Source organism: Convolutriloba macropyga, chromosome 2 (genome assembly GCF_964194025.1).
Source record: "Convolutriloba macropyga chromosome 2, txConMacr16.3, whole genome shotgun sequence".
Taxonomy (NCBI): Eukaryota; Metazoa; Xenacoelomorpha; order Acoela; family Convolutidae; genus Convolutriloba; species Convolutriloba macropyga.
In genome coordinates, this window is record NC_134469.1 from 3,300,331 (window position 1) to 3,323,552 (window position 23,222).

The window sequence follows — 23,222 nt, forward strand, 5'->3', positions numbered from 1 at the left end:
AACTTACGAGTAGAATACTAAATGTTATACCACTCAGTCAGATAACGTGGTTTCTCACATCTCTATCTTTCAGGTTTCCAAAGACCTGGATTTTAAATTAGTTTTGTAATGGTGTTTTAGGAGGCAAACAACAAAGCTGACGATCCTAAATGTGTTGTATACCTGGACGCTTGTTTGCGAATTGTGGAACTGATTTTACAAAATGGATTTGGAGACGAGTCAAACTTGCTCAGCGCCAATATGAAGTCATTTGTAGGTCAACAGCAGTGCGCTGTGGTAGCTCTCATTGTCAAAGAACTGTCTGCCCCCTCGTTTGAACTATCGACCAAAATGGAGTCTTTGAAGTTGACAGTTATTGAACTGGCACAATTTATGCTAACCGCGGATTTTTGCACGTCGTCAGAATCCCGTCGAATTTTCTTCCGAGAACTCGGCTTGGACTGGAACTCTTCGAAGGAAAATTTGTGGCCTCTTTCGATTCCAACGTCTTGTCTGTCTCTACTCACTCTAGTGTTCTACCAGAAAGACGAATGTCTGAGTGACGCTAGTCTTAGCATATGGCTGAAAACAATCGATTCGTTGATATACAAAATCGAGAACTCCAAAACGTCAACAAAGAGCTCTAAAACTGATCTGCAATGCGATGATTTGAGTCCTGTCCAGTTCCAGTTTCTTCAGCTAATTTTTTACAGACTAACAGTGCTACAGAAAAGCAAAGTTGCGTCTCATTTGACAGAAGCTCTCTCAAAGTGTCACGAAATTGAACCCTCGGGGGAGGTTAGTGTTTTGATCACGAGGATTGTTCTGATGCTTGAACTAGTGGTCAATCATTACGACGCGCCTCCTTCTAAATTGTCTCAACAAGTCAACAATAATCTCTTCCGAAGTCTGGACGGGTCTTCGTTCACACAGCTACCCGACGTCTGTCTGTCGTCCTTCGTAGATATCGGGCTCCTGAGTTCTTGGAAGTCGAAAAGCGATTCCGAGGAGAAGTCCAAGGAATCGTTCTGTCTTCGAGATATCCAGACGCTGTTTTACGATTTGGGAGGCCGATCGCAGGATACGAGTCGGAACTATCAACTAAAAAAGGAAGTTTTGGTTCCAAGGGCTAGCAAAGAGGGTCTGAAATGTTTGATCGATGCTTGCAAAGAGGCTGAAAAGGGTTACGACAAGTTCTACGATTCGCTGATAAAGTTGTTCAGGTATCCTGAAATTTCGAGCTCGGACTCGTTTGTGACAAATTTGAGCTATAATTACGCGTCGCATATTCTGATCAGATTTATATCAATTCTCCCACCTTCTCCTAATTTTGTTGCTAAACTGCTGGAACCCGTGATGTCATTAGCCGACAGTGAAAACCCAATGCATTTGATTTTGGACGTTATGTGGTCGGGTCGAATTCAAAACGAATGCTTCAAAGATTACATCAAAGAACTTCTTGCAAAAATTGAAGGAAAAGACCGGGATAAAGCAGAAACTTCAGAGAATACAAATGCGGCGTTTACTAAAATGACCAATATCCTGCAAGCCTATTATCAAAAAATGAACCAAGCTGTGATTAACGATGGAAATAGATATTTCGTACCACTTGACCAAGATTTACTGATAATCGATACGATAGCGTCCCGATTTGTAACCGCAATTCAAGTATCGTGTAAAGAGGAACATTTTGACCCGACTGACGTCGAAGAAGCCCTTCCCGTTGCCGCGAAATTATTGGACAATTTTACCCAAATATGCAGAAACTATATAATTGAAAAGGTGCAGAAAAGCCTAAAGCCTGATGAGAAAGAACACCTGTTTAAATTTCTGAACACGTTGCTTCAGTTTGACTTCGCCTCGAGCGAATTTCAGTCAGTTGCTCAAATTAACGAACTGAAAGAAGATTCTACGTATGTGGAAAATGTGGACAGTAATGGACAGCTAAAACTGGGCGAAGTACTTAACGAATGGCAATCTCGAAGCAAGGACATGGAACTGTTCCCCGACTTCGAATCGTGGCAAGAAACGGAACCCTACAAGTCGCAGCCGATTGGGTCCGAGTTGTTTGCGAGTCACGTGATGATGGCACATTTGCGATCTGTGATTTCAGAAGGATACGCAAAACGAACAATCGGCTGTCTCCAACATACATTTTTCACGCTATCAAAATTGGTCTGTTTGCTTTCAAAATTGGCATCTAGTCAGTTTTTGGAGCGACAAATGAACGATTATCTTACTCAGAATTTTGTGAATATGTTGACTGAAAATGTATGTTTTTGCCGAGACGTAATTTTGCCAGCTTTGGAAGAATGTTCTGAGAAAGTGTTCAAGAAGCCATTGGCGAGAGCTCAACCGATCCAAGACGCGACAGTTAGACGGGTGTTCCAAAACTGTTACGATGCCATGTTTTTGGTTCCATTAGCCAACAGCCAGATCTTGGGATCGGATACCCTATTCCAAGGTTTTCTTCTTTCAGTCCAAAGATTCTTGCTGTTATCGAACCCGGCTGTGAAAAAAGAAGTCGCCCAATTGTTGTCCCGCCCAGAAAGTGGGTTGAAAGAAGTAATCGCATTGTCGGCAAAATCGGAAATGTCGGTTAAAAAACTGAAATACATGCTCAAGTTTCTGTTGATTTTAATGCAAGAAGTTTCATCGCGAAAAGAAGAAAACGCACTTCGAAGCGTTCATGAGAAATGTCAATTTGGTTTCGATGACTTAAAGCCTATTTTGAAAGTTGTCATCCCCGAACCGAAAGAGGGCTCAAATTTACTGACAATTTTTACAAGCAACGAGGTTTTCACTCATGTTGCTGCAATTGCAAAATCTTTGGCTTCGAACAAAGACAAATTTGCGACTAGTTCTCTGGCTGAGAAATCGCTGGACTATCTTATGAGCCTAGTTCCGGAAATGCTGGAAAAGAAAGACTACTGCATAAATTTTGACAAAATAATGACAATTATGTTGATACTGGCAAGTTATGAGCTAGGCGCTGGGCATGTTAGGCTCTTCAAAACGTGCATCGGAACGTTACCAAGACTTGCGGGGCTGATCTCTGGCGATTCTCACGATTGCGAGAGTATCGATTCCAGTTCGAAGTTGATTCCGTTCAATTCAATCGTCGGATATATTTGTGAAGTGATGCAGTTGCTCAAGTCTGAAGCTATGATCGAGCTGGACAACGAAGATTACTCGAAATTTGTGAGAAAATCCGGAAATGGAGCAACTTCTTTTGAATTAGACAGTCAGGATGCGACTCTCACAGCCGACGTTCAATTAGCAGAATTGGCAGAAGGAGAACAAGCTCAAGCTTCGGGAGGCGTTCCGGGAAGTGGAGCCAAGAGTCAAGGCGATGGAACCGCTCACAAATTGTGTACGTTTACAGTTACCCAAAAAGAGTTTATGAACCAACACTGGTACCATTGCTATTCATGTTCTATGCACGATTCGGTTGGTGTGTGTTCGGTTTGTGCAAAATTATGTCATAAAGGCCATGACGTAACTTATGCCAAATTTGGAAGTTTTTACTGTGACTGTGGCGCTAAAGGCGAAACGCATTGCAAGTCCCTGACCTCAGCCTCTATTGACAATTTACTTGCTGAGCAAAAACTGGTGACTTCTTTCAAACGCGAAAATTCTGGCCAGGTGCAAAGTTCTGGCGAGAAAGGAACAGCGTCGCTGCAAATTAAAGGAACGAAAATGAACATCGAAGCTGAAATCTCAAAAGCGTTCAAAGTTACAAAAGACGAAGATTCCGGATTCCCTGTATCGACATTCGCGGAAACGTACAAAAACGAAATGCTTAAACTGATCACTGAATCAAAAATTACTTCAATAATTGAAATGTTGCTAGCCGTGAGGTCCAAAATTGAAACTCACGTTGAAGAAACATCGCCAGTCAATGCTTCAAAACGTCTCATCAAGTCTTTCGAGATCTTGCACGGAATTGGGTCCAAAAAACTGAGTTCAGTTCCTAATATGGTAACCCAATGGGCGACCTCGGCTGATGGGTCATTTGAGAACGTGAAAATGTCATTTTCAGGTGAACAAGGAGCAACTATGCGTCAACTGATAACTGCGCATATGGTGAGGCGAAATGCGTTATGTATGATCCCCGTTCTGTCAAACAATGGATCGATTTCTAACAATCAAATCTTAGTCGTGGCTCACGATAAAGGACTGCTGACTTGCGTCGATACTAATACAGTGATCAAGCAAATAGAATCGGCTTGTAGTGATAATTCCGACTCCTCGGTTAAGAAGATAAACATTGACAGATTGGCGTATAACAGTGTTCCGATGTCGGTTGTGAACGTCGTCAGCAACAACCAGAACCCGGGCTGCATTGCAGTTGCGGGAATCAAAGATTGCCTGGTTGTCACTCTCAACCACGAATACTCAATCAGCACCCAAATAGGCCTAAATTTGGCCCTCGACTCTGGAAATTTCATAATCAAAGCTGTCTGGATTCCCGGAAGCCAAACGCAACTTGCCGTAGTGACCTCTGATTTTGTAAAGATTTACGACCTGGCTGTAGACGTTCAAAAACCAGTTTATTACTACCATTTGCTAAGTGGCAAGCTTCGTGATGTGACATTTTTAGCAGATACGGTCAACTCGTTAGTTCATGTTTTTATAATGTCGTCTCAAGGTTTTATCTATACCCAAGTTTTAGACGAACAGAGCAAAGCGGACGATAGCGGTGGTCCATTTTACGTTACAAACACAATTGTGATAGAAAGCAGTGAGCTGAAAATGGTAAACGGGCAATTTGGGTCGGGAGGCACGTCTGTTTACTACTCGCATACCATGCAGACGCTTTTCATTAGTTTCAGCAACTCCAAGTCTTTCGCGTGTTCCCTGAAAAAATTGGAAGAGCTTCCGACGAGTACAGTTCTGAATAAATTACAAGTCATAACAAATTCCAGCTCACTGTGCTATTGGAAAGAAGTTGAAGACCACCCGGGTCTAATTTTAGCATCTGATCAGAATTCTGGAAACGTATCTGTAATTTTCATGTGCCCGGATACATTCTACGTTCAAGAAATTGCCCTAAGCCCGACAAGGTGCAAAGCTATTGATGCCATCGCGTTTGTACCCAACCGAGGGTTGGGAAATAAAAGCCCGGATATGAAATGCGCAAAGATAGCTTTGCTAACCGAAGATGGCAGCTTGAAGTTGTTCAATGTCAATTTTGAAATTGCGAGTTTTTGGTTCTCGCCTACCTTTACGTCTGTTCCGAACACTCTTTCAAACACTTCATCCGATCGGAAGAAACTGAAAGCGTTGACTGTCAAACAAAAACTCTCCAGCAAAACGGCATCGATTAATGACGAAACGATTGCCTCAGGTCAAAATTACCAATTCCCGATTGACTATTTTGAAAACTGTCAAGTCATGGAAGATGTTGAGTTTGGTGGGAATGACTATCTACAAGTTTATAATCGCAAGCAGATGAAAAACAGGCTTAAACATGCCAGACAGTTCTTGGCAGCAACTAAGTCCACTCCTATTACAATGGAAATTACAAACGAAAACTCGTCCCTTTTAGTCGCAGGTCTTCGGGTCGAGGTTGGCGGGAACCAAATTGGAAATGCCGACTGGACGCCCAGGTATTTTGAGATTTTTGGGCGATCAGTGCCAGTTGAACCGACCAGTACGTCCAGATGGGTTGACCTTCCCTTCACTAATGAAGAATGCCTAAAATCGGAGAAAAATGTCATTCTAACTATAGGAAACTCACGCGATACTTCTTCTGGGATCACGATTGTGAATTCTGTCAAAGTTTACGGTAAAGCTAAGAATTCATTTACGACGTGCGCGCCGGACTCAAAAGCGAGAGACAGTTCTAACGAAGAGAAGAAAAGAGGAGTTGATACTGATGACATTCTGGGGGTTTTCGGGTTGAGGCATGCTCCGGAAGCTTTCAAAAGTTTAAGCTTGCAGCCCGCGATTGCTTCAACGGAACCCAACTTCGACTTTTTCTTGTCCAACTCTTTGGAGATGCTCGGGAGCTATTTTACCCTGACGAATGTTGAACCCAAATCAAAATGGGCTAAAGAAGCGAGAGAGTTTGCGCGGGGTCTTGCTACACGGCCTCTTTCCCCCGCAGTTTACACGCAGAACAAAACATTACTTTACTCTATCAGTCAGTCGAAAGATAAATTGTACTCGGAACTTGACGAGATTAACATTAATTGTGTAGCAAGGCAGTTTGAAGCGCCAAATCAATCTTCAATTCAACCCGAAGTATTTGAGCAGAATCTGGAAACTATTAAAAATATAGCCCAAAACCGACCTAAGAATTTAGTGAGGTTCTCCCATTTTCTGACGAATGTGTTAGTTTCGAAAGACCAAAGCTCAGAGGGAAATACGGGCGAAAGAATATCGACTTTGGTTGAAGATATCTTGACAATTTTCTGGTCTGTAGTCGAAGATCGATGTAGTGTTAAGTTACTGGTACCATTGACCAATCAGACAAAAGTTAAAAACGACAAACTTGTCAGCTCAATTGTGGAAATTCTATTTGCATATGGTGTTCAAGATACTGAATTGATGCCTCAAATGATGACGCATCTTGTTAGCTTATTGCTGTACCACGATGCGACCATCAGCTCAGTTGCAAAGACTTCTCTTATCAAACTGACTAGAAGCTCAAAGAGTGCTCTGAAAACAGCGCCGCTTCTCAAGTCAACATCTGCGCCTAACAACGCAACAGTTGCGACTCAGAAAATGCAGCGACAGCTAACTGTGAGTATTCAGCCCTCAATGGGAGCTTCGACCACCCAAGGAAGCGAAGCGGTAGGGTTCTCAGATCTGAATGAACCGACTCTGGCTGCGGCCTATCAGAACACTCCTGAACAAGTAAGCGCTGTTAGTGTCCAGCACCCAGTAGCTGTAGCTGAGCACCCTCTAGGAGCGGCAGAAGGATTCGAAAACGTGGAGGCAATTCCAAACGATGGTAATGAAAACAATGTACCCCAAAATGCTCTGGACGCGTTGCTTAACGCAGCGCCATTACTTGAAATTCCAAACGATGCGGACGACGAAGCAATGATGGAATTGGCGATTGCCCTGAGCCTACAAGATCAGCCAGGAGCTGCTGGAAACCCTCCAGCTCAAGCAATTTTTGGAGCACCAGAACCTGTTGATATCAGTATCGAAGATGCGGAGGCCCAGCCTGTTCCACCCGACGAGGGTGGAATGCCGGCGGAATTGACGCCAGCTGTAGCGGTGGAGCCACACGTTGAGTTTGTAGAAACTCCTGACGTTTCCAATTTACAAGGTGACAGCACAGATGATACGGCTTCGGTTGGTGAAACTGACGATTATGACGAGGAAGAGAGTATTGCTGCGACTGATGGGAGTGCGTTGCCCGGTGAAAGTCTCCCGGCTACTGTGGGATCTGGTGCAGCGTCGGAAGATGGCAACAGTCTTGCGGGAGAGTCTATCCAGACCACAGCTTCAGCGTCTTCCAGTGCGTACGGAGGCGAAGACGGAACCTATCCAGCGTCCCGAAGTTTGGTAGCCACGCCTAAAGCACTAAACGTTACGGGATCGACCGCTTCAATTGGAGGTAGTGCTGAAACAGGATTGAACACCAGTTTCTTAATGGAAGATTCAATCACAACAAAACTCGCTGAGTCACGAGTTGAAATGCTCAAACTTATGATGACTTATTTCCCCCAGGTGTGCAACGTGGGAGGAATCCGGGCTATCCCATTCCTTCAGGTGTTCCTGTCATTGAGCCTGGAATTAGACGATGAAAAACTGATTGCTGAAGTGTTAGATCACTTGTTAGCTCAGCTGAAGTTGAAAGTTGATCAGAACATGTTCTCACGCACTTTCAGTAAAGAAGTACAAGTCCTACTTCTAAGATTGCTCAGCATGTACATGCAAAAGACAAAAACCGAGGAAATATCAATTCTTTCCAAGATGACAGCTCAATGTCTGTTTGAAAACGGAGTCGTGAGTTACTGTAAAGAGGTGGTTGTCGAAATGCTCTCATTTTGGCAGAATTCATTTAACCGTGTCCAATCGAAGGAGTCCTCGAAGCTCTTGAAACCCCAGTCGACTAGATCAGCCCCAGACATGCACCCGTTTTTCCTAACAAATTATGTAATCGAGCACCAAGCTGATGTTTTCGAAGCTTACCACCAACTTGTAACTGAAGTCAGTTTAAGGATTCCTTATCAAGTTTACAGAATTTTGGACGTGCAGAGCCCACTTCAAATTGAAAGCATTAAAGCGGAATGGATAAACACACTGTCACAGTATATGTTGTTGCCTTCTCAATACGTCAGACATCAAGTCCGTAAGCTGTTGCAATTCGTATGCGGAACCAAAGAGCAGTACAGATTGCAGAGGGATTTATATGTGTTCATGCACCAATTTGACGCGATTCAGTCAATTTTATTCGCCAGCTGCAAAAGTTTCTTCGTGGACGATGAAGATCACGATGACTATGAAGACAGCACGGGAACTGTAGTCTCAACCATAGCATCGGGATCCGAAGTCGCGGGATCAACAGGAACTGGTTCCGAACCCAGTGTCATCTCTTTCCCTGACAACTTGACCTCCCTAAATTACCCGATTATGATCTCAGTAGTCGAACACCTTAAACAGGTAACGGAGACTGCACTTTATAGATGCTACAGCTGGTTCAAGTTCTGTGAGGCGAACCCGACGGTTATTACATTTCTGATGAAACTAGCGCCCTTTTCGGATGATGCTATCAGGCAGTACATAATTGAGCTGATTACTTTGGCAACTTGTGGTGCGAAGACAATGCAAAGCATCAAAGTGAAGTCAGGCGTAGCTGATAGGTATGTTTTTCAGTGTACAATTTTTAATTTGAAGATTTTAAACGGATTTCAAGGCATAATAAAGTTACAAAAAAGCTTTCATTGTGAGAGATAAGATAGAAAAATACACGTAAAGAGACCTTTTAGATAGACTGAAATAAGTTTACCATGAACCATTTTAACTGGTCAATAGCTCTATTTTTTTATCATAGCTGCGAAGCTGTAAGCTGAGCGAAGCTATATTGCGGTGCTCTTGGTTTTTTTACAATTCAAAGAATTTGAATTGTATTGGGGCGCTGTCTTTTTTTTAGATCTGTTCACACATTTTCATGATTTTTGAAGTCAAATTGGAGTAGTGATTTTGGTCACGCCGAAACAGGAAATGGAGCGAAAAAGCGAGTGGTTTTGCGGCGTGAATTTTTTTTCGCTCTAATTTTAAAGTAGAGGGAGAAAACGGTGTTTGAACAAAAATTTGGTTTCTCGGTAGTGGTTTTTTGTTCACATGCGGCAATTTCACTCTGATTTTACTGTTTTTTCGATTTTTTGAATCAGATTTTTTTCTAAATGGTTTTCCCAATCCATTCACAGCTCATTCTAGGTCTAGTTTTTTGTTTGAATTGAATTTTCATTTCTCGCTAGTGGTTTTTTGTTCACATGCGACTTTTTGACATTGATTTTCTGTTTTTTTCTTAGTTTTTGATCTGATTTTTTTAAAAATGGTTTTCTCAATTCACTCATAGTTCATTCTTGGTCTATTTTTTCTGTTTACTCAATGAAAATTCTTCGAATTGTACGTCAGGACTTGTCCTGCTATGTTTTTTTTTAATTCGCTTTAACTTTTGATCACCTTTTTCGTTTTACAGAAGTCACAATTTTCACGTTTGACTTCGGACTTACTGAATTTGAGTTTTATTGGGGCTCTGTCTTATTACTTGTTACGACTCGAAGAGAGTATTGGTGGAGCGTCTTTTTTGATCGATAATTTTTGGACTGTATTTAAAACAGGATGTATCTGTCAGTACCGCACGTCAAAAATAAGTGTTTAGGTCAAACAGATGAACAAATAGCAGACCAGAGAGAAGAGAGTGATTTTTTGCCGATTCTTTGTATTTGAGAGATATCGAGAAAATTAAGTATGAAAAAATTTTGCTAAGCGAGAAATATTTTGATCACGTGCTAATTTTCGAGGCACTTTTTACCTATTACTTCACTTTTTCTACGTTTGGTAGCATTTTTGAGACTCAGCCGTATTACGCGCCTTTTTTAGTAAAATCCTGCTAAAATTTTCAAAGAACTTAAGTGTTGAGCATCACTCTTTAAGATTTTTATTATAGCTGCGAAGCTGTAAGCTGAGTGGGGCTATATTGCGGTGCTCTTGGTTTTTGTTTCGTCGTCTGACGCTCTTTTTTCGTTTTACATTTGTTCACACAGCAAAGCTGAAAAAGTCAAATTTTCTGAATGACTTCTTCCTCTTACTAACGGCATTTGCGCGCGTGACGTCATTTCTCACTCGCTTTAGCGAAAGTTTTTAGGTTTTTTGCGTGATTAGATTTTGATCATACTTGACTTACCTCACTCAATAAAATGACTTTTGCACTTTAAAAATTAAGTTTAATTTGAATTTGTTTAAGGTCAAAGGGACTCGTTCGTGCAGTAAAGGTCCCTAATAAGAGGCTTCTGCGGAATGAATTTTAACAAGCTTTATTAATTTATCGCTGAATGTTTTTTACCTAATTTTTTGAGCGGCGTCAATTTTTTTTTCAATTTAGATCTTTATCTGTTTCTATCTCTATTATACGACACGCAGGTCTATTCTTTCGCAGCTATTCCGGCAATATGCCGGCTATGTTTTGCAATATTCTGAAACTTTATTATTCTCCCATGGCTTGCTTTTTGGTAAAGTATAATTTAAATTCTTCCGCCATATCCATAATTCCGTTTTGGAAGTTAAGTTTCCTTTTTAGGTCTAAGAAGTCGAACAACGTGACTAACGCTACCACGCAAAGTGGCAAAGACAAAAACAACACCGAAGATGATGCTAATGCAGTGACCCCGGAATGTAATGAGAAAACCTGCTCGGAATTTGTGGAGAAACTTGTTTCCGAGCACGTTTCGGAGACTGAGTGGAGATCAATGTTCAAAATATACTTCCTGGAATCGTCAACGGTTCCTCTACGTTGGCAACTGCATAGTTTATTGTGCGTATTTTGGAAACAAATTTCAGAATCAAATCAGCTGAAATTATTGGACATTTTGTGGGCCCTTTATGACGAATCTCCAGTGTTTGGAAAGCGCGCCAGTCAATTGATCGACGTTTTGGGTTACCTAACAATGTCTGGAAAAGTTTCAGCTGACCGCATGAGAAGCTACGCGATCAAAATGGTTGAAATTATGCGACATCAAAACGAAGCTTTGGATAATCACCCTAATTTTAGCCTGTACGAAAAACTCTTGAAACTGGTCGAGTTCGACGGCTTTTATCTTGAAAGTGACGCTTGCCTAGTTTGTCACGGAAAGGAAACGGCAATGAGTCTGATCAAGTTGAGTTCCATCAAAGCCGACTCGAGATTCACGACCACAACTCAGATTATTAAGCTTATCTCTCCGCACCAGATTGCGAGCATAGTGTGCAGGATTAGCGACATAAACAACAGTAAAATGGTGAAATCGATGGCTATTTACTACAACAAGCGAACAGTGGCTTCTGTTGTGGAACTCAAGAACAATCCGCAAGTGTGGCACAGGGCCAGGAAAGTGTCGCTGGAAGCAGGTCAGATTTTGGGTCTTTCCCATTATACCCCCCCCCCCTCCCCCAGCCCCAAGCTTGCTGGTCAGATAACCTATAGCCCCCCCCCCCCCCCCCCCAATCATGGCAAATATACCATAATTGGGGGGCTATAATATCATGGGGGGCTATAACGGGAAAGACCACAGATTTTTAGGAAGAGGGCCTGCTTAATTTGACGAAATACTTTTTTTTGTTTAAGTTTAAGCAGGACTTTGTTCTGGTGCGTTTGTATCGCCAGGAGCTATCCAAAAATATTTTCACAAAACAGCTATCACAAAATATTGATTTGATGAGATATCGAGCCCTGCTAGCTCAGTCGGTAGAGCGTTGGACTTTTAATCCAACGGTCAAGGGTTCGAGTCCCTTGTGGGGCGGTTTTTTTATATTATTTTGCCTTTTGGATCTCTCCTCCCCTCCCGGTTTAGTGTTCCATTTTGCGTACCTGACAGTATTTATGGAAATGTTGTCTTTCCTCATTTTTCCAACCTAAGGATGTGTACTTGACGGCTAGCTGAAGCGAAAATGTTTTGGGATCTTGGTATGGTTGTTGGTTCGAGCTTCACGTTGGACAAATTTATTTCAAAAAATGGCAATGAGCTGTTGTAGTGATACAGTATGTACTCAAATATTATTTAATGGACGAGATGTGTTAACATCTAATCGTTATCCTTCAGCAGTAAACTTAAAAGGTGAACATTAAAAGGTTGGAGGCTTGTAATATTTTTGACCAAGGTACATGAAATTAGGTGGCCGCCGTATTGGCCGACAGGGCGTTTAGCCGACAACCAAAAAATGAGAAATTTAACCGACAATTAAGATAAAATGAGCAATAAAACTTATTCTGAAGCTGTGATTGGCCAATTGAAAACAAAATTTCGTAGCGGACAAATATACCGCAGTTTTTTCATTATCTAGTGTAACGAAGGTCTCAACTAGTGTAACCAAGGTATTTTACCGCATCTGGCCATGCCTCGCGGGCCATGGCCATGCCTCAGCGGCCCGTGGGACTTGATATGAATCTATCACAACCGAACTACTGATTTATGGACCAATGAGACTTTTATGACCAATTATTTCCCATTTTTCCTTGTCGGCTAAACGCCCTGTCGGCCAATTTTCCTAGCACCATGAAATTAAATCATTAATAGCATGTCTCTTCTGGTTGTATAAGGTTTCTTTGTTTTTTCGATTTTAAAAGTAACGCCCAACGTGGGGCTCGAACCCACGACCCTGGGATGAAGAGTCCCATGCTCTACCGACTGAGCTAGCTGGGCTTGTTTGTCTGGCTGCTTTGAGGTTCCAAATAGAACAACCCCCCCCCCCCCCCACCCCCAAACAAAAGTAATATTGACCATTTCGTTATATAAAGACGGTTACCATGTAAAAACTGAACAAAACATATTTGCTTATGGCGCGCAGATTTTATTGCCCATGCTTATTTGGTATGCCTATTTGATGTGATTGAGTGAGTTTGTGATGTTTTCATCGATAGGTCAGTCTGAGGTGAAGATAGAGTTGGCCCTTCCTGTGGTGGCAACCAACATCATGATGGAGGTGTGTGACTTCTACGAGAATGTACACGCAGCCTCAGAACAGCAGTTGCAGTGTCCCAGGTGTAGCAGCAACGTCATGGCAAATCCAGGTCAGTTTAGAGATCCCAATCTTACAATGTTGATGATCAGCTCAATCATCATTGAATTGATTGAGTAACAACATACAGAGATAAATCATGCTTTACATGAGATCAAGTATTTTGGTGTTGCTAAAGTATCGAAGAACTGCTCTCATCAACATGGTAAAAATTAGATAAACAGTTAGCTCCTGATTATCTCCAACGTAGTTTTTTTGTAAAGGGTTATCCAATGAAATTGGAATTAGTTCCAGTCTTGGCAGTAGATTTAAAAGCCATAGTTTGAATCTGTTTTCTTGCGTATCAACTCAACGTAGTACTTAAATTTCATACATCGTAGGTAGGGATCTTTTTTGCAGCTGTGATAGCGATAGTTGTGCAGAACTATTCAAGGCCTTCCTAGTGGTTTTCGCGACTCGAGGGGGTTTCAATAGTTTGTTAACGATGATTTTTCTGCTCTTCCATATTTGCACTAACATTTTGGAGAATGCTTAATTTTTTAGTGCACCGTAGCTGCAAATTAGTAAATGCTCTTTAGTGACTGTATATCGTTGCTTCGAAACCTAGAAGCATAAAAGAATATTCTCGAACAAAGTTTGCTCTCGAGCGAAGTTTCCAGCAATTATTGTAAACGTGTGTGTCTTTTTGATGCAAATTTTTTGCTCGACTGTTTTCTTCTAGAAAATTTTTTCGATTTCACTTTTTGACGAATGACCTCTTGATTTTAACGCCGAATTTTTTTTAACAATAATGCTCTCAATTAACGCCAACAGAATTAAAAGCTACATATTGCCTTCAAATAGTTGTAGTTGTTCGCCTGTTAAATAACCCTTTCCTATAACCACCTTGGGTTCTAAGTTTTATTAACTGGACGAGGTAGTATTTGTATACGCTGGAATTCAACGCATAATCAAGCGCAACGCATTGGGGATAAGAAACTCAAAATAAGGACATCCTGCCATTTAAAACCAGCTACTATTTATTCAAAATGCTCTGCGCTTGATTATGCGTTGAGTTCAAGCGTATACAATTACTCGACGTGCGGTGTTGGATTTCACTTCTTGATTGGAATCAATGAATCCTGTTCAGGTATCTGCGGGAACTGTGGCGAGAACGTGTTCCAGTGTCACAAATGTCGCCAAATCAACTACGACGAGAAAGATCCATTCCTCTGCAGCTCATGCGGCTTCTGCAAATACGCTAAGTTCGACTTCACACTCAACGCAAAAGCTTGTCTGTCAGCTATCGATCCAATTGAAAATCAAGATGATAGAAAGAAAGCTATCGCGAACCTAAACACGCTCCTGGAAAATGCGGACAACTTAACGAGGTCTATACAAACTCAGAAACCGCATTTCGAAGAACTTCTGAACCGATTGCATGATAGAGAGGGAAGTTTGGACCACTTGAGGAGTCTGGAAAACTTCCCTACAATCCAGAGCTCGAATCCGACAACGCCTACTGGCGGCATGATGGCCGCTACTTCGTCCAACACGTTCGTTCATCGCGAGATCCAAGCGATTGCCAAGAAATATTACGTCAGCAAAATGTCATTTGATGAGCTAAGCGTCACAGCCGAAAAGATTCTCGCGACGCGAGCCGAGCTGTTTGACTACGATCAGAGAAACAACCTCATAACTGTGTACTCGGACGCTTTCAATTCGGGCAAAAAAGCTACTGGAATTTTGGACGATGGTAAAGGTGGAGTGAGTGGTGTTCGGTTTGACAAACGGTGTTTCGGATGTCTGGTCCATTCATCAATTCACTCTCTGTATCTTCTGCGATCGTTTGTGACCCGAAAAGACGTCAAAACTGAAGTAGGAAAAGAAATTCTGGACACTTTGCTTCAGGGCTGCAACTTGGGCAAAGTTTGTGAACGTGTTCAAGGATTGACAAATGAGCTGATATCACAAGTTTGCAGAAATGACGCGTCCTTGACTAATGAACTTTGCAAGGCTTTGTTGAGAAACATTAACGACATGGCTCATAATGCGAACAGCGTCGTCAATTCGTCAGAAATCGTTTCTTCGAGGATTCTTCACGACCAGGTTGCGTTGCTTGTCGGAAATGTTGACATGAATTCAGACTCTTGCTGGACCATTCGTCTGAGAGCCGTTTCTCAATTGCTTCTGAACTCCTTCAAGTCTGAAAACCCAGCAATTATAAGCCATATCGTTCTGCCGTGCATGAAAATGTTCCTGAAGATTATTCAAAGTGACCCGAAACCGACGACGACAAACGCTAAGAAAGCAAATGTTATAGGATTTGACGTGATTAAATTTCTGAGCAATGAGAGTTCCTACGAAGAGTGGAAACACAAAGCTCGTTCGGTTGAAGACGTCGAGAGAGTTAAAAAGGTCGAAGTTAAGATAAACGAGACGTCCTGGATCAAGTCAACGTTGTTCCATCCATCGTCAAAAGCTGTGAGACAGACCTCGTGTAGTATCTTGGAGACGTTGGCAGCACACAGTGAAGAGAGATGTGAAGCTATTCTGGTATTGTTGTTTGCTTATATCGAAGAGAGCAGCTGTGTGAATTACGGACAGGACTTGACGGAAGTAATGGCTCTGGTGCAGAAACTGACGAGCAAGGATGAGAGAAAGCTGTTTTTGTGTGATCAAGGTTAAAAGTTTGATCTGTTGTTCAGGAAGGTCTTTTTGTTGACCATTAGCCTTTTCATGATCGACAACATGTATCTAGGAGCCCTCTTTTAATATTTGTGAAACAAGTAAACCAAATTTGTCTTTTTGCATAGTTCGTGTTTTAAACTAAAAAAAGTTTCGCAATGTTTCCAAAGACTTTTTTTTCGACTTTTCTGTCAAAGGGGGGTTTTTGTTTGTTGGCAAATGTTTGTAGCTTCAAGTGACAGTAGCTATTGATATTGAAGACAAACAATCCTTCAAAGCAATTTTTCGAGTAGTAGTCAGTTGTTTGAGTGACAAAGGACTTTTTTGTTAGCCCCTTTTCCTTATTTGAGAACAAATTGAAGTGAGTGGATTTTGAGCAAGTATGCTTTTTGTCATCTGAGAATTTATAGATTCTTTGAGGTAATTACAAATTGACCTCAAACGAAGTTTGTAGCAATTATTTGAGTACGCTGTGTCTAATTTATGCAATTTTTTGCCGAATTTTGCGTGTAAGCATTTAATTTTTCGAGCGACTTTTGGCACGTTTGACTTCTGATCTGATTTTCGCGTAATCTGAAATGTAAAGCATTTAATGCAAAGAAATTTAAAAACCATATTATTGTGAGAATCAAAAATTTGGCAACTCTTTCCACTCTTAGGCAACTTACAATCAATTAAAAAAGAGGGTAGAAACGTAACATTTCCCTAACAAAGAAATAAAATGACAAAGACGTAAGTAACAAGAAAATATTTAAATGGTTGATTTTTGAAAAGATCTATAGCCTACTGGACTGGAAGTCACCCAGGACTCGAAGCTACAAATGCCTTATCGTATAGCACAGTAGGCAAAACACTACGCTAAGTGGAATGTTTATCGCCTGCTTAAGTAAAAGGCTGCCCCGCAAATCTAATACTGTTTTGTTTTTCAAGTGTGTTTACAATAGTTTGAAGTTGGAGAACTTCACGGAACAAAGTCGTCCATATTGCCCAGATTTTTTTGTTATTCTAAATTAGCCAAATTTGATGTAACAATTTTTCCTCTTTTGCACTGATTTTTAATTCCCTTAGAGAACCATTTGAGCTATATGCTGTTCAATTGCTCTCGAATGAAGTTTGAATCATTTTTTGTAAAAGTGTGTAGCTTTTTTATACAAAATTTTTGGTTGACTGTTTGCTTCTAGAATATTTTTGATTTTACTTCTTATGTGACCTTTTCGCGTTGCACTTCTTAATTTGTTGAGTGAATTGAAGTGCGCACTTTTAAGTCTGTTGCTCAGATTAAAACTATTGTGAGCGTTAAGCGCTACTTAGCAAGTGTAGCGTAGAGTTGAATTCCACGACTCTAATGCGAGAGGTTGCAGGTTCCAACCCCTCCCCAGTCAGAAGTTTTTGCACCGCATATGTTTCTAGCGTATGCCTGCCGAGGCAGCCGGTGGAGAGCAATTCGTCCTACTTAGTTGGTTTAGGTTTAATAACTGACCCCATCTTCTATGCCGCATTTTTGCAGTCCTATTTTTACGACTGGAAGATTAATTATTGGTGCAGCATCTCTTTTTCTGATCAATAATTGTTAGATTATCTTTAAAACAGGATGTTGAAGTCAATGCCGCAATTGAAAACTAAGTGTTTAGGTAATATTGTTGAACAGATTTTAGGAGCAGTGATAAAAATGTGAGTTTCTGTTCTGGGTGTAATTTTAGCAAGAGCGAGATAAGTAGGCGCGAAAATTTACTTGTTACGCAAGCCGAATTTGCTCGCATGCGGAATTTTCTAAGCAGTTTTCTAAACCTTCATTTTTTAAATGAAATTGATTTTTCACAAGTACGAAAAAGTAAATGTTTATTTGGGAGCCTTTTTGACCACTTCATTTTTTTTAAGGATTTAAGCTGCTATTGTGACCTATTTTGCTATTTTCTTTAAGCTGGCCGTTTTAGACGCTTTTTGTGGCTTTTATAGTTTTTGTATGGTTTACCATATTATGGAAGGCTTATCGGCTTCCGTTGGTCTTGCTTGTCGTTTTGATGGGTTTTGATTCGATTCGTAGCTATTTAAGTTAATTTTGTCTTATATTTTTTCCTGTTTTTTAATTGTCCTGTTCAGATAAGTCCTCTAAGCTTGATTGCTTTTGCTGATTTTTTTGTTTAGATCTTGTTACTATGATTCGACATTTGACTTTCATTGAACTAAGTGAAATGTTTTTGGGATTTTGCCAGTGTTTTTTAGTCGTCTGTCATTTGGTTATTTAGGGATTGAATAGAAGTATTACCACGGGTTCCCCGTGAGAAAAATTGTTGAGAAGTTGTAACTTGTGAAGAAATTTGCAAAAAAATTAATTGACAGATTCTGGATACTTTTTTGTTTTTTTCCTCTTCGGCTCTCCCAATATTTGTTTTGTCTTTTGTGCTGATAGTCAATGAACAGAAAGTTTTCCAAAAAAAATCCTTTTACCCGGTTGTGAATTAGTGTTTTCTTTTTTTCTATCATGAAGCTTTGGTCGAACATTAACGAAATCGCACAATCTGTTGAATGATAGTTTGGAGTCGTACCTGGAGGCGGCAAAGTTTTGAAAACTTATCAGATTTTATGTTCTTTAATATTTTTCTCGGTCTTCGGATTGAGTGCTCAAATAAAATGGTTATTTCAATTTTTCAGCAGTTGAATATGGTTTATGTCAACTTTACTTCTGGTCGTTTTCCGAGGCTTCCGTCAATGTTTTCTTTAATTCAAAAAAAATTCGCTTTGCCTTAACAAAAATTTTGCAGCATTTAGCGTGAAATCTTTCCGACTTATCAGTGCTAGTTTTACCACTCTCATTCACTCATTGTTTCTAAACAGCAGTTGCTCAAGAAAACAATCTACTTTAAAAGACAATATCGGAATAAAAAAATTGAAACGAGATAATCCCATAAAGACCGATTTTAGATGCCCCGTATTTGAACTTTGTTCTAATCAGCCGTAGTTATCATTGAGAAACAGGAGTGCCTATGTATATGTACGAAATCCAATCTAAGTAGCACGCACTTAAAAGAATGTTGTATGACAATCAGTTTTTTCTATCCTGTTTCAATCGCAATCGGTGTTGTCGGAAACAATAGCGGCTGTTGTCCGGCAATCTTTGTTGTATGTTTTGTAAGAGCACTAATATTCCCTGTTCATGGGTGGTCTAAATGTCATTAATGGTCTATATAATTACGTTATCGTTATCTAGAGCTCAGTTTTTCAATACAACGATCCTTCCTTACAAACTACTTAACGCCCCTCTGGCGACTGAATTAGACTACAGTAATAGCTCACAGTTTCTTCGCGCACATTTTTGTCCGACGTTAATCTGTTATATGATTAATTCTCTATACTTCGATTTTAATGATCACGCGTCAAAGAGCGCCTTTTTGGTAATTTCTAACACTGTCATAATTTTTTGTGCGTGACGTCATTTAATCATGCATTCTATAAAAGCTTCAATCGACATTCGTGTGATAAATTGTTTTAGCATGCTTGACATATCTCATTCAATGAAATTACTACTGCACTCTTATATCAAATCTAATTGGAGAATGAAGTTTTGAAAATGAGGATCCAATTTGGAGTCAAAATCTTATTTTTTCAAATCGCATTTTTGTCTTCTTTTGAACTAGATCTCAGTCGTCGATTTTGCAAGCGTAGGGGAGAATATATATCAGTTGACTTTGACTAGATAATTGTATTGTATTTAAAATATACGCCCAACGTGGGGCTCGAACCCACGACCCTGGGATTAAGAGTCCCATGCTCTACCGACTGAGCTAGCCGGGCTTGCTGACTGTTACTCAGCCGCTTCTGAATGAGGACTAGGTCTGTTTTTGAAACTCATTCATCATTGGACCTTTAAAAACGAGCGGTCTTTGATTCAAATTGTTTGTGTTGTACGTTTACGCAGAGTTGAGTTTCGAAAATGCTTTATAGGTATTCCGAAGCGGATTGCAGAATTGATTCTGTGCGAAATTGACAGATTTGCTGACAAGGAGAGAGAATTAGGCGCTGATGGTGGAGTTGGAGGTGTAGGAGGGGTGAAAATGGGAAGTGTGCGAGGTGGTGATAGTGTTCGAGGGGGTGTATCGGCCTCTTGGAGTCATGACCTGCGACAAGGAGTCCGACTAAGGTAACTCGTTCTCTCGCAAGCCTCGCTGAGATCTCTTTTTGAATGCCAATTCCAGTATCGGATCTATACTTTTTTCACCCCCCCCCCCCCCTAAGCTTAGAGGGCACATGTCGTTAACGCCCCCGGCTCACATGTTAAATTTTACATAGTGCTGTGCTATAACACAACACTTAAAAACGCGGGGGGAGGAGAGGGAAACAGAATAGATCAGTAATATCATTCGTTTGGCAACTGAAAATTTTCCGAATTTACTAACTACTTAATTTCTCTTATTTGAATCATAGCATCAGCAGAACTTTGTTGAGTCGAAGACCAGACTAATTATTTGAGCAAAGGATTTGTCATTTTTAATTGTACTCTGGTAAAGTTTTTGTGTCGTATGTGATCTGTTTGGTGTTTTTAATGAAATTTTTGTCATAGTTTTCATCTACGATTTGGTTCCTCTGATTACTTTTAATTGCTCTCAAATAAAGTTTGTAGCAATTATAATAGTTCTGCGGTCTTTTTTGCGATTTTTTACCTAAGTTATTTTTTGTCTAACTCTTTTGAATTTTCGTCCTCAAAAACGGGATAAACCGGTAACGGCCGGAGGGCATTAAGTTCTCTTACGGTCTTTTGGCTTGCTAGACACTGAGTATGTGATTTAGCAGCAGTTTGAGAAGAGACATAAGTTCATGATAAGAAGGGTGTTTTAACCTCCTGTAACCCTCTTCCCCTCACTTCCTCCCCCACTCCACCACCCCCACTCCGCCTCATGCCACATATAACCCGAACCCCCCCCCCCCCCGCCCCAGTTCATCACCCCTCCCCCTCCTTCATACTCACCCCTCGTGACGCATGTGATGTCATTTCTCACTCTCTTTGAGATGATTTTTAGTTCTGTTGCTTGACTAGATTTTGATCGTGCGTGAGTTACCTCACACAAAAAAATGACGTTTTAAATTCAAAACTTATTTTATTTTTAAGGTAAAACTTAGTTAGGGTCAAAGAAATCCAATTTTATATTTAAGAAGGCTTGACGTTTTTGACTATCGGTCCTCAAAAACGGGATAAACAGGTAACCGGAGGGCATTAAGTTCTCTTACGGTCTTTTGCTTTTCCAGGCTCTTAAGTATGTAATTGACCGAAGGCATACGTTCATGGTGTGAAGAGGTGTTCTTGGTGTTTGACCCCCCCCACACTTCTACTCCTTCCACCACAAGGGCTAATGATAGCCAAGTGGTTAATGATTCTGTGGACAACTGCGGAGGTCTGCGGATCGAATCCCTCCCTGTGGGAATTTGGGGTCTTTTCTGATATTGCCCCCCCTTTCTATTTGCACCCCACATATGCATGTTATAGAATATTGTTTGCATTTCATACCTTCCTTTACATATACAATTATGCACAATTTTCAATTTTATGAGGCAGCGAAGTTTTGAATTTAAGACATACGGTAATTAAACTTTGCTTATAATATAAGCATACAAAGATTACAAAGTTTTTTGCTATTTGTGCTCATCTGTCAAGAATAGCTTTATGACTTGATTTTGTGACCGCCGAAACAAAAATCCTTCCAATCGTCTACCAGTGCCGGCAATTTATTAGGACTAAAATAAGGGATCTCTAAGAGGACCAAATTTAAATATTTGGGGGGTTCAACCAGACTGCTTTTATCGGACAGGTAGAGGGGGGCAAAGCAGAAAAATCCAAATTTTTTGCACTAAAAAATTTATCTAGGCTACAGCCCCTGAATTAAATTGCCCCGCTTGTCGTTCGAGAGCAATTTGTTCGACGTTAGTCGGTTTATATTAATAACCGCCGTCAGCCTCTCAACGGCTATTTTTAGGTGCTCTCCTTTTTTTTAATTCGCTTTACCTTTTGATCTAGTATTTCCTTTTATTTAAGTCGCGATTTTTACGTTTGACTTCTGACTTACCTCACTCACTGTTTCGACTCAATGGTTTTTAAATCCATTCAGTCAATCAATTACGCAAGATAATGAATACATTCAAGGTCAAAAGAGCAAAATCAAAAGAGACGGGATAAACCGATAAAGGCCGGTCATTAAGTCATTGAGAATTAGGTTATCAAAGTTCATTAGAGTGTCTGCTAGCTGACAGCGGTATTAAGCTTATCAGCTTTCAGTTTAGAAGCTGAATTAAGTATAGTTTTAGAATCCAACCGAAACTGCACCCCGAATTAGAAAAATTTTTGACACTGAAAAAGAAAAAAAAATGGTCAATTTATCTTTTTAATAGCCGCACAGCGATAGCTGCGGCTATTATTGGCCTTCTCTTGGTTTTTTTTATTTCGTCGTCGTGTTCATTCGTTCATGCAATTTCAACTGAATTGCATGTGTGACGTCATTTTTCGCTCTTAGTGGAGCGAGTTTTTCTGTTCATGCGCGTGATTAAATTTTTGGCCATACTTGACTTACCTCACTCTCAAAAATGACTTCCTCAATTTGAAATTGACTTTTATTTACTTTTATTCAAAAAGATAAAGTCAAATAGGTGTGTGTCACTCTAAATGAAGGTTATTTGAGATTAGCTAATAGAGGCAGCAATAACTTATGCAGATTTTTAATCAAAATATAACAGATCAGCCTTCAATTTAAAGACGAATTTTTTGGTCTGTCTTTTTTACTGTTTTTTTAGACTGCCGATCTAAGAATCTGTTGCGGCTATTTTCTGGCAATCTGCTAGCTATGTTTTTCTTTTTCTGTTTCAATCCTGATGTGCATCAAGTGCGTCAACGGCGGCTATATTCCGGCAATCTGCCGGCTATGTTTTTAATGGGTAATCAGTTGTCAGAAGAATATTTGTTGTGGTGAAGATTATGATAATTTAACTTGATGTGGGTTAGGTGTCTGACTGAGCTGCTGAGTGGATTGTTAGATGTGAGTGACATTCTGAACACGTGGAAGGCACAGCTCACACAACCCATTCTGCATGGCTACTTGGCCATTAAGAAGCTAGTCACCCAGAGGACCAAGGCCATTGACGAGGCACAAGAGGTGCTGCTGGAGATGCTCGATCTCATGACTACAGGTAAGTGGGTGCTTTCCTGATTTTTTTCCGAAAAAAATAGTTCCTAAGATGTCTTGGGGCTTTCCCATTACACCCCCCCCCCCAATGAAATTATAGCCCCCATTATGGTATAATTACCATGATTGGGGGAGGGTTATAGGTTATCTGACCACTAAGCTGGGGGGGGGGGGTATAATGGGAAAGACCCAGCATTGGTTCAGAAAGAAAGGCCGAAAAAGTTGTCT

General features: G+C 40.6%; 1 protein-coding gene and 3 non-coding genes across 4 annotated transcripts in view; 2 read left to right on the forward strand and 2 right to left on the reverse strand.

Moving 5' to 3' along the window:
• The window catches only part of LOC142335566 (E3 ubiquitin-protein ligase UBR4-like), a 126,971-nt gene that overhangs the window by 15,698 nt on the left and 88,051 nt on the right, over positions 1-23,222 (forward strand). Inside the window, exons 5-10 of the mRNA XM_075384105.1 lie at positions 121-8,804; positions 10,748-11,553; positions 13,064-13,213; positions 14,291-15,823; positions 19,771-19,966; positions 22,814-22,998. Coding sequence (XP_075240220.1) covers positions 121-8,804; positions 10,748-11,553; positions 13,064-13,213; positions 14,291-15,823; positions 19,771-19,966; positions 22,814-22,998 — 11,554 coding nt within the window. The remainder of the gene's footprint in view (positions 1-120; positions 8,805-10,747; positions 11,554-13,063; positions 13,214-14,290; positions 15,824-19,770; positions 19,967-22,813; positions 22,999-23,222) is intronic.
• Positions 11,873-11,945, forward strand: Trnak-uuu (transfer RNA lysine (anticodon UUU)). The gene has a single exon. It is a non-coding gene; the product is annotated as a tRNA-Lys (tRNA).
• On the reverse strand, positions 12,773-12,845 carry Trnak-cuu (transfer RNA lysine (anticodon CUU)). The gene has a single exon. It is a non-coding gene; the product is annotated as a tRNA-Lys (tRNA).
• Positions 19,548-19,620, reverse strand: Trnak-cuu (transfer RNA lysine (anticodon CUU)). The gene has a single exon. It is a non-coding gene; the product is annotated as a tRNA-Lys (tRNA).